Below are 12,358 nucleotides of genomic sequence, written 5' to 3' on the forward strand. Positions count from 1 at the left end.
AAAGTAAAAGTTTTGCACAAGAGAGAAAACCCACCACGCACTAACTTAGGACCTCAGATATTGCTAACTTTTTCTCCCATATACATTAATGGAGAGCGTAGAAGAAAAAAATCGAACACTTATCGCATGCACGCTAAACCTACAGGAATTAATTCACATTTCTATGTTCTTCGCATACAGGAACATGTAATTTTTATTTGAAATAAATATTTCTATATATATCTATATATAAGATGTTCAAATAATAAAGTATTGCAGTATGCAGTGATACCTTTTTTATTGGACTAACATAATATTTCAAAGACAAGCTTTCAAGAGTTTTCCTCCCTTCCTCAGGTCTAAAGCAATACTGATCAATCTGAAGCACATTACATACAACAAATGGAAGGGAGGGAGGGGGGTGAGAGGGGTGTCATAAAAAGCAGAGGATGTGTCTGAAGGAGAATATAGCTGAGAATAGCCAGAAAGAGTAAACAAACAGAGGAGAGTAAATAGTCAAGATGAGAGGAAAAACAAAAGGAAAAAAAGGGGAGGGGCATGGCATGCACGAATAGAGCTACAATAATGAATGAAAAAAAATGGATATAATAAGGGAGAAATGAGAATGTAGAGAAAAAGAAACCAATATAAGACAATAACATGAGAGATTATAGAAAGTTTTGGTAGTGTGTGAGAAAGCCAGAGTCTATTTTAAGTCTTTTATTTCTGGTGTTGAAATGTGTGATCATTTTCATCTCAAACGTCTTTCATTCATGAGAGTCTTTGAAATTCCCTTTAAGAACTTTAATCCTGAGGTTTAGGATGGAGTGACCAGTCTGGGTGAAGTGATGACCAACACGGGTACAATATTCATTTTCCTTGTGGTTTTTGATCGAGTGTCTGTGTAGATTCATTCTGAGATGCAGCTTTAGGCCAGTTTCTCCAATGTAGCAACCTCTGTCACATGCTGTACACTGTATCATGTACACCACATTAGCAGATGGGCACGAATAGGATCCTTCTTCACTATCTATATATAGCTATACATAGGCTTACCATAATTTTTAGAGGTGAAACTGGGACCACCTGGTGCGGTGCCAGTGGGGGTGTGGTCAGGAGCGTGGTCAAGGGGGCGTGGCAATTACCGGTCCTTTTAAAGTAGTAGCTTTTATGTGCGTAATGTTTTGTGGATACTCTACCCTTCCTCAGTCAAACAAGTGAATCACACAGTTTAAATAGACCATAACACCACCCCCTAGGGAAAAAGGCACCATTATGTTGTCATGGCAAATAAATCATTAATCTAAATCTCAGATTCTAAATAATGCCAAACATCAAGCATAATTATCACTTTCATAATTATCAATTTCACAATTTAATATCTGCAGTGTAATATGTGTTTTATGTGTCTAATTAAGGAACAGAGCCAAATACTGATAAGGCATAAATACAACATTGCATGAAAGTAAAAAAGAAACACGTACCTGCTAAAGCTGTTTAAGAGGCTACTCTATACCATAATGCAGGAAGATTATAGCCAAAATGCTATTCTGCATGAAGTAAAGCAAGATCCAGGCCAAAAATCCTTCCTGTCTGTACTTCCTAGTCATACCCATATGATTCCCCTAAAGGTGTATTACCGGCAATGTCACCAGGGGTCGGGGGGGAGGTGTTAAATTCTTAGAAAAATAAACCAAGTAGTACTACAAAATTAAAAAAAAACCTACGTTGCTCACTCAGCCTGTATTACTAAATGTAAACTTTGAAGGACACGAACGTTAAGCTAAGCAGGGCTGTATGTAACAAAGTACCAGCATCCAACTATGCTGGAGAGCCACAGTCCAGTCATTTTGAATAATGTGTCCGGGTTTCAGGTGGTATGAAACCCGGACATATGATTTGAAACCTGGAGATGGCAACCCTACTGGGACAGAATGAACAACTGGGTGGGACACTTGGACAGCGCCTCCAAACCAGGACAATCCCAGTAAAAGTGGGACTTCTGGTAAGCCTAGCTATACATGTATATATATATTCCTATTTATATATAGATATGATATATATATATAGAAATACATACAGTATTTAATAATAATAAAAAATATTCTATATGAAGAACATTGTAATGTAAAATATTTGTAACGCGCTTCAAGTGTCACAATGTTAGTCTAAAGTAGTGTCAGGTTAGTGCACATAAAAAATGAGTTACTGTATCTTAAGGAGCGTTATTGAAATATTAAATATGAAATATTGTAAAAAAATATTAATAATAACTGTTATAGATACCATAATATATATATATATATATATATATATATATATATATATATATATATATATATATATATATATATATATCTATCTATATATCTATCTATCATCTATATATATATATATATATATATATATATATATATATATATGTGTGTATATATACAGGTACAATCAAATGCTTCCCCACAGGTGGAAAGGATCCAGCAGGAAATGGTCCGAGAGAGTAAATTTGAAAAGTATCTTTATTGATATCCATAAAAGTATACTGTGAATGGTCACAGAAAATCAGGTACAATATCACAGCCTTAAAGGGACACTGAACCTAAATTTTTTCTTTTGTGATTTAGATAGAGCATGCAATTTTAAGCAACTTTATAATTTACTCCTATTAGAAAATGTTCTTCATTCTCTTGGTATTTTTATTTGAAAAGCAAGAATGTAAGTTTAGATGCCGGCCCATTTTAGTGAACAACCTGGGTTGTTCTTGCTGATTGGTAGATAAATTCATCCACCAATAAACAAGTGCTCTCCAAGGTTCTGGACTTTCTTTTTCAAATAAAGATAGCAAGAGAACAAAGAAAAGTTGATAATAGGAGTAAATTAGAAAGTTGCTTAAAATTGCATGCTCTATCTGAATCACAAAAGAAAAAAATTGGGTTCAGTGGTCCTTTAAGCACGTCAGCCTAGCAGCTCAATATCATACAATCCAACATGTTTCGTGCTGCTACAGCACTTCGTCAGGGATGTATATACAGGTATATATATACAGGTATACAGGTATATATATATATATATATATATATATATATATATATATATATATATATATATATATATTCTATGGATTATTTGTAGATCTATAATGTTTATTTACAGTAATTATTAATATTTTTCAATACTTTATAATAATATATAACAGGCTTAAGATAACTCATGTTGGGTTTGTGCATATGAAAAATTAGTGTATTCCTGTTGCGCATATTATTATTATTCTTTATTTATAAAGCGCCAAAAGATTCCACAGCACTGCCCATGGGTACAAGGATAAAAGTACAACTGAGAAACAATACAATAAAAGACAAACTTTTACAGACAGATACAGGGGGAATTGAGGGCCCTATTCCTGTCTTACAGGAGTACACTAATTCTTCATCTGTGCTAACCCGATGTGTGTTATCTGAAAGGGACAGTATACACCAATTTTCATATAACTGCATGTATTAGGCACTACTATAAAGAAGAATATGCACAGATTCTAATCTAAAATCCCAGTATAAAAACTTTTATATATTAATAAACAGTAACAATGTATCCATATATTTTGTTATTTTCATGTTGCAACTAAGATAATGTAATGATGAATTATTTACACAATCTAATGGACCACACTCATGTCAATCATTACAAGCAACCAATAAATTTGTATGTAATTTTTTGTTCCTTGAGGACAGTGGTGATAAATCGTAAGTCTCTTCTTTTTTGAAGGGTAGCGGGACATAGATCTGAAAATACTTATATTTCAGCTCCTTCATACTCCAATCGTCGCTTGGCTATGGCATGTTTGAGGATATCTTCTTTGTCCTTATAGGATAGGAGCTTAACAGTAACATCTCTTGGTGGCGACCTATTAGGTGGTTTGGGGCACAGAGCTCTATGTGCCCGTTCTATCGGGACCTCTGTTGCAGATGGTAGGTCTTTAAGGTATCTAATGAAGCCTTGGATGTGCATGTGGAGTGAAGAGGGAGTAACTGATTCCGGTATTCCGCGGAGCCTTAGGTTGTTCCTCAGGCTCCTATTTTCCAAATCTTCAATGTGTTCTAAAAGATTGTGTACCACCACTTCTTGTGATTGTAGATAACTTGATTGGTGTAGCAAGTCTGAGCATAAGCTTTCTTGTTTCTCCTCGATCTGAGTAACCTGTAGGTCTACAGCTGTTATATCTTTTATTAGCTCTCCAAATATAGCTTTGACATCCACCATAGCTTCTTTGATATCCTCTTTAGAGGAAAGCAGTTTAAGGTCATCTTTGGTGACATAATTATTATGAAACGGATCTGTGCTGTGTACCTGTGCTGCTACTGTTTGTTTGTGAAAGTCCTGAAGGTCCCTATTAGGTGCTTGAGCAGGGTCTTCTGCAATGAGGTAGTTTTCCATATTAAACATTTGGGTGCCTTTGGATGGTCTTGGAGCTCTTTTACTTGGCATCATGGTGTTTTCTGTTTATAAGCGGTGTTATAGTTTGCCACCTGAAATGCTGCTATCAGAAGTAGTCCGGTTTGGGCTTATGTAGTTTTGTTGTGAGAGAAGATCTTCTTTAATATAGCTAGGAGACCCTCTTTGCAATCAGGCCAGCTCTGTCTCCTGCAGGGCTGCAGATGTTGTGTGATACAGTTATTCTAGGCTTCTGAACTTTGCCTCAGTAAAAAACTCTTTTATGCTGCTTTCTACTACTTAGGGGTAAATGTCCTCTTTAATAGCTTTGGGGACATTTAATTCACAGTCCACAGACTAGGATAGATTCCTGCAGTACAAGCTATTGAATATTTATCTGTACTGCAATATTTTGGACAATGATTATAGCCCAGAGATTAGTCTGTTGTAGGGGGCACTTTTGGGAGTATATAGGATAGAAATTGTTACGTATGCAAGCTTTAACAATCTTCTTAACCTTTTAGAAAACCTGTTCTTTATTAGTACCCCAGGCCAGGGTATGCGGTGGAAAATACCGTTACACCGCGGTCATCCCAAAGCCACGTGGGTTGGTGCAAGGCTTAATGGCAGCTGCTCTATCTAGATGATCTCTCTCAATCTCAGGTCCTGAGAGCAGCGGCGGTGTCTGTAATCTGAGGGCTGGCGCTATGTTACCTCCTGTGTGTAGAGTACCCCACACGGGGTCTGCTAGTGGTAAGTTCCTGCAATTATGGAACACAGCTTATTTAATAAGCTCCAGACTCAGGTGAAGATGCTTGAGATCGCTACTTTGGGGTTTCCGCTGTTCCTGTTGAGGGACTTCTACCACTGCTAGGGGCTTTGTGCAGGGCTTAGGCCGTGGTTCTGTCTGCCTCTGTTCCGGGTCTTCTGCTTCTAAGACATGTCTCTGTTAGGTATAGGAGACATAGGAGTCATCGGGTAATCCTCAGCAAGTCAAAGCCACCAAGAAAAAAAAAAATTTTTTTGCAGCTGATGGATGCACAAAACTTTTATTTAGGACACTGGGGACTATGGAGCTTGGTTAATGTGCGTGGCAAGGCTCTGCCCCACTATTATTTTTTTTTTACAGTAGCTAGTATTCCAATGTTCTTCCCATAGAAAATAAATAATTTTTTAATAAATACTGTATGTATGTATATATGTTTTGGGTACTTGTAAAGCGCGGCTAATCAACCGTAAGGGTCTCAAGGCGCTGCTCATTTTATCAACCTAGGAAGGATGAAAGGCTGAGTGGAACTCGCTGGGGATCGAATTTGCAATCCTTGGGTTGCTTCAGAGCTCAGCCACAGTGCCTTAGCATGCTGACCTATCTGTCCTATATATTTCTTTATATATCTTATAATGTAAATGATATATTTATACCTATATATCTATAGGAATAGATATATAGGTAAAGGTATATACAGATAAGTATAGAATTATTTATTTAAAATAAAAATAAAATTTTCCTGTATGTGAAGAACATTGCAATGATAAATATTTACAGTAAATACCCAGTGAAACACAGTATTAAATATTATTATAGAATTATTTATTTGTGTGTATATATATATATATATATATATATATATATATATATATATATATATATGTGTGTGTGTGTGTGCATATATATATATATATATATATATATATATATATATATATATATATATATACAGTATATATAATATCCCTGTGCATTCAAATACCTGGTCATATATCCTTTCAGAAAGTGTTTATATGAGCGTAGCAGTTTATATTAATGTATTTATGTTGTGTTTATTGCAACCTTTATTTTAACCCTTACGCTTTACACAAGGGGGCCGATTTAACATTGTGCAGACGGACATTGATAATTTCCAACAGTATACGCTGTCGTAATTTATCATTTCATAAGAATTTCTAGTGAAATGCTTCTGCAATGCCGCCCCCTGCAGATTTGCGGCCGATTGGCTGCTAGCAGGGGGTGTCAATCATCATGATCGTATTGTATCGGGATGATTGCTATCCACCGCATCAGAGGTGGCAAACGAGTTAAGGAGTAGCGGTCTTACGATCGTTGTGTCTTACGACCGCTGCATCTTAACTTATGTTTCCGGCCAGCCTAAAGGCTCGTGCAGAAACTGCTGTATTCACAGCATAATAAATCAGCCCCAGGTCTTCAGTCCTGCTAACCTGACACGTGTTAAATTTGCGCTCGAGTGAACACGTTTACTTTCATCTTGTAATATGCACGCAAATAAACTCGCTGACCATATTCTTATGTTGTGCCGCTTGCAATCTAGCTCTACTGTATATTCCCAATAAATGTTTTGCTGCAAATCCACTAGTGCTAGATGATCATGATTTATTTAAATGCGATTTGTAACTTGTACCCTGTTAGTTGACTTTTGAAGTTAGAGTGTATAAATGTACATAAATAGCAAAACAGTTTTAATGTTTTCATTGATTAAAATATTATAATTATATACTAAAAGTAGTAGTAGAAAGTTGCATTAATTGCTGATTTTTTTTAGAACCTATGTTATAACTTTCATACGCCTAGATTACGAGTTTTGTCGGTAAGGCTGTGCAGTGCTAACAAGCAGTTTTCCCTCACCGCTCACCTACAGACAACGCTGGTATTATGGGTTTTTACAAACCCGGCGTTAGCTGCAAAAAAGTGAGCGTAGAGCAAAATTTAGCTCCACATCTCACCTCAATACCAGCGCTGCTTACGTTAGCGGTGAGCAAGTAAAACATGCTTGTGCACGATTTCCCCATAGGGATCAATGGGGGAGAGCCAGCTGAAAAAAAAACTAACACCTGCAAAAAAGCAGCGTAAAGCTCCTAACTCAGCCCCATTGATTCCTATGGGGAAAATACATTTATGTCTACATCTAATCCCCTAACATGAACCCGAGTCTAAACACCCCTAATCTTACACTTATTAACCCCTAATCTGCCGCCCCTGACATCGCCCACACCTGCATTATATTATTAACCCCTAATTTGCCGCTCCAGACACCGCCGCCACCTACATTATACTTATGAACCCCTAATTTGTGGCCCCCAACATCACCGACACCTACATTGTATTTATTAACCCCTAATCTGCCGCCCCCAACGTCGCCACCACTATATTAAAGTTATTAACCCCTAAATCTAAGTCTAACCCTAACACCCCCCCTAACTTAAATATAATTTAAATAAATCTAAATAAAATAACTATCATTAACTAAATTATTCCTATTTAAAACTAAATACTTACCTATAAAATAAACCCTAAGCTAGCTACAATATAACTAATAGTTACATTGTAGCTAGCTTAGGATTTATTTTTATTTTACAGGCAACTTTGTATTTATTTGAACTAGGTAAAATAGTTATAAAATAGTGATTAACTATTTAATAGCTACCTAGTTAAAATAAAGACACATTTACCTGTAAAATAAATCCTAACCTAAGTTACAATTACACCTAACACTACACTATAATTAAATTAATTACCTAAACTAAAACTGAAAACAATTATCTAAAGTATGAAACCCCCCCACTAAATTACAGAAAATAATAAAATAATTACAAGGTTTTTAAACTAATTACACCTAATCTAATCCCCCTAATAAAATAAAAAAGCCCCCCAAAATAATAAAATCCCTACCCTATACTAAATTACAAATTGCCCTTAAAAGGGCCTTTTGCGGGGCATTGCCCCAAAGTAATCAGCTCTATTACATGTAAAAAAAAATACAATACCCCCAACATTAAAACCCACCACCCACACACCCAACCCTACTCTAAAAACCACCCAATCCCCCCTTAATAAAACGGACGGACAGAAGTCTTCATCCAGGCGGCATCTTCTATCTTCATCCATCCGCGCGTCCATCTTCAAGACATCAAACGCGGAGCATCCTCTTCAAACGAAGTCCAACTAAAGAATAAAGGTTCCTTTAAATGACGTCATCCAAGATGGTGTCCCTTGAATTCCGGTTGGCTGATATAATTCTATCAGCCAATCGCAATTAAGGTAGAAAAAATCCTATTGGCTGATTGGATCAGCCAATAGGATTGAAGTTCAATCATATTGGCTGATTTGATCATCCAATAGGATTGAAGTTCAATCCTATTGGCTGATTGGATCATCCAATAGGATTGAAGTTCAATCCTATTGGCTGATTGGATCATCCAATAGGATTGAAGTTCAATCCTATTGGCTGATTGCATCAGCCAATAGGATTTTTTCTACCTTAATTCCGATTGGCTGATAGAATTCTATCAGCCAATCGGAATTCAAGGGACGCCATCTTGGATGACGTCATTTAAAGGAACCTTCATTCTTCAGTTGGACTTCGTTTGAAGAGGATGCTCAGCGTCGGATGTCTTGAAGATGGACCCGCTCCGCACCGGATGGATGAAGATAGAAGATGCCACCTGGATGAAGACTTCTGCCCATCTGGAGGACCTCTTCTGTCCGGCTTTGTTGAGGATTTCGGCCCGGCTGGGTGAAGACTTCTCAAGGTAGGGTGATCTTCAAGGGGTTAGTGTTAGGTTTTATTAAGGGGGGATTGGGTGGGTTTTAGAGTAGGGTTGGGTGTGTGGGTGGTGGGTTTTAATGTTGGGGGATATTGTATTTTTTTTACAGGTAATAGAGCTGATTACTTTGGGGCAATGCCCCGCAAAAGGCCCTTTTAAGGGCAATTTGTAATTTAGTATAGGGTAGGGCTTTTTATTATTTTGGGGTGCTTTTTATTTTATTAGGGGGATTAGATTAGGTGTAATTAGTTTAAAAAAACTTGTAATTATTTTATTATTTTCTGTAATTTAGTGTGTTTTTTTCATACTTTAGATATTTTTTTTCAATTGTATTTAATTGTAGTTAGTTTAGGTAATTAATTTAATTATAGTGTAGTGTTAAGTGTAATTGTTACTTAGGTTATGATTTATTTTACAGATAAATGTGTCTTTATTTTAACTAGGTAGCTATTAAATAGTTAATAACTATTTAATAACTATTGTACCTAGTTAAAATAAATACAAAGTTGCCTGTAAAATAAAAATAAACCCTAAGATAGATACAATGTAACTATTAGTTATATTGTAGCTATCTTAGGGTTTATTTTATCGGTAAGTATTTAGTTTTAAATAGGAATAATTTACTGAATTGTAGTAATTTTTTTTAGATTTATTTAAATTATATTTAAGTTAGGGGGTGTTAGGGTTAGACTTAGATTTAGGGGTTAATAACTTTAATATAGTTGCGGCGACGTTGGGGGCGGCAGATTAGGGGTTAATAAATGTAGGTAGGTGTTGGCAATGTTAGGTACGGCAGATTAGGGGTTAATAAAATTAAACTAGTGTTTGTGATGTGGGAGGGCAGCGGATTTGGGGTTAATATATTTTTTATAGTGGCGGCGATGTCCGGTTCGGCAGAATAGGGGTTAAACATTTTTATTTAGTGTTTGCGATGTGGGGGGGCCTCGGTTTAGGGGTTAATAGGTAGTTTATGGGTGTTAGTGTACTTTTTAGCACTTTAGTTAAGAGTTTTATGCTACGGCGTTAGCCCGTAAAACTCTTAACTACTGACTTTTAAATGCGGTATCAGTCTTGACAGGAGAGGCTGTACCGCTCACTTTTGGTTAGACTAGTAATACCGGCATTATGCAAGTCCCATAGAAAATATAGGATACGCAATTGACGTAAGTGGATTTGCGGTATTTTCGCGTCTGACCAAATAAGGGAGCGGTGAGCCTGTCATTTCAAGACTTGTAATACCAGCGTTAGGAAAAAAGCAGTGTTAGGACACACAACTCGTAATCTAGGTGATAGTTTTCTAGTTGTTATAATTTCTGAAAATTGGTATCATTTATGTATTTTATTCTTAAAACAGAAAGAATTCCAGACTAAATGTGTATTTTTTTTTTATTTCAGATTGATTTTGTTGGTTCTGTTCCTTATTCCAATTATTATTGTTGCTATTATACAAAGTCTTTCTAAAGTTCATGCATGGGAACTCACTCCAAAACTTTACTTTCAAAGCCCAAGTAATCGGATACACAAATACTACACCAATATTTTGATCAATAACAACACAGGTAAGAGGTCACTCAGCAAGAGTTTGTAATAAGTAAAAAATTATACACTAGATAAAGTGTTCAAATAAATATTTTGGGAAAATTCGCCTATTTCCAAGCGCAAGATAAATAACCAGCCATTACAAGTGGCTGGTTATTGCTACCACAAGTTCGCAGTAGCAATTAGTGCTCAGAAAATTAATCAGAGATCAGATATCCGGTTAATTTTCTAAATGTTCGCCAATTGTCCCTAAATTTAAAAAGAAGTAAAATCATATAATTTTTAAAGTCTATATATATTTTATAATAAAAAATGTATAATCCTAATTGGTATTGTCTGTTCCTCTGCCCCCCCCCCCTTCATTTCCTCTTTTGGCTGGGCTGTGATGTATATTGGGGTCAATTTAATAAATGTCGAGCAGACATGATTTACCAATAGTATTTAGCTATGTCGGCACTTAACATTGCACGCTGTCGGCATTTCTGGTGAAATGCTTGTGCAATGTCGCCAGAGGCACATTCGCGGACAATCGACCGCTAGCAGGGGGTGTCAATCATCCCAATCATATCTAAAAGGTGGTGGACAACTTAAGGAGTAGCGGTCTTATGAGTGGTTTAGGGGGTTAATACTTTAATTAGCTTATTTGCGTTGTGGGTGAATGGCGGTTTAGTGGTTAATAACTGTATTAGTTAGATTGTGATGTGGGGGTTGGCGGATTAGGTGTTAATAATTTTTATTTAGTTATTGCGATGGGGGGATGGCGGTTGACAAGTAGATATTGTGCATGCGTTAGGTGTTTGTTAAGACTTCCAGGGAGTTACTGTACTTATATATTCAGCGCTTGCCTATGTGTGGCGAGGTGAGAATCAAGTAAATTGTCTCCATTTTTGCCAGATAAGTCCTTGCGCTGAATATGCGTCCTTGCGACGCCGGTTTGATATTAAAAGTAAATTGGAAAGTTGTTTAAAATTAAATGTTCTATCCAAAACATGAAAGAAAAATTTGTATTTCCCTGTCCCTTTAATTTCAGCGGTGCATGAGACCCCTTATATGTAAGTGCAAATGTTCCTCTTAAAAAGTAGGGGTTTCTTAAGGGGCTCATCTTTATAAAACTTAAATTTGAAAAAGAATGCTCAACTAAACTTCATCTAGGTTGTTAATCTATTTTAAGGTAAAGCATTATGGGGTCAATTTATGAAGCAGCGGATGCTGCTTACGACCCACTCCGCTTCAGGTCCGTCTGAAGCAGAAGTTAAGAAGCAGCGGTCATAAGACCTCTACTGCTTAACTCGTCCACCACCTCTGAGGTGGTGGACAGCAATCAGTCCGATTGGCCGCGAGTATGCAGGGGGCGGCATTGCACAAACATTTCATGAGAAATGCTTGTGCAATGATAAATGCTGACAGAGTATGCTGTCGGTATTTATCGATGTGCGGCGGACATGGTCCTCTACAGCGGATCATGTCCACTTGCACTATAAAAAATCGGCCCCACTACTTATTTTCATGGGGGCACTTTTTTCTGGATTATTCAGATTCACTCATTTGCTCAACATTTGTCAAAGTTGGTGTTTAAAGTTTAATATTTTTTTCTGTATTTTACTGGAAACAGGTTCATCTATTGATGACTTTGTTGCTGCTCTGAAGCAACAGGATATGGTGGTGGATGTTATGGACGGCGAATTTGACAACAGCACAACTGTGTACAGAGGTGCAATAGAAGTTTCCCTAAATGAAAAGGTATTTTTCGTTTATCAGAAAAATTAACCATGTTCTTAAAGTGTTATGAAAATATAAATTAATGCTCACAATTTGCTTTGCTGTATTCAGATAATATCCTGCCAATAGGAAAGTT

The 12,358-nt window shown here is 36.6% G+C and overlaps 1 protein-coding gene across 4 annotated transcripts in view; it reads left to right on the forward strand.

Moving 5' to 3' along the window:
- LOC128653763 (ABC-type organic anion transporter ABCA8) overlaps positions 1 to 12,358 on the forward strand; it is a 752,731-nt gene that overhangs the window by 369,309 nt on the left and 371,064 nt on the right. For all 4 annotated transcript variants that reach the window (XM_053707247.1, XM_053707265.1, XM_053707256.1 and 1 more), the window contains 2 exons: positions 10,360 to 10,523; positions 12,116 to 12,243. In XM_053707247.1, coding sequence (XP_053563222.1) covers positions 10,360 to 10,523; positions 12,116 to 12,243 — 292 coding nt within the window. The remainder of the gene's footprint in view (positions 1 to 10,359; positions 10,524 to 12,115; positions 12,244 to 12,358) is intronic.

Source organism: Bombina bombina, chromosome 1, assembly GCF_027579735.1.
Source record: "Bombina bombina isolate aBomBom1 chromosome 1, aBomBom1.pri, whole genome shotgun sequence".
Taxonomy (NCBI): Eukaryota; Metazoa; Chordata; class Amphibia; order Anura; family Bombinatoridae; genus Bombina; species Bombina bombina.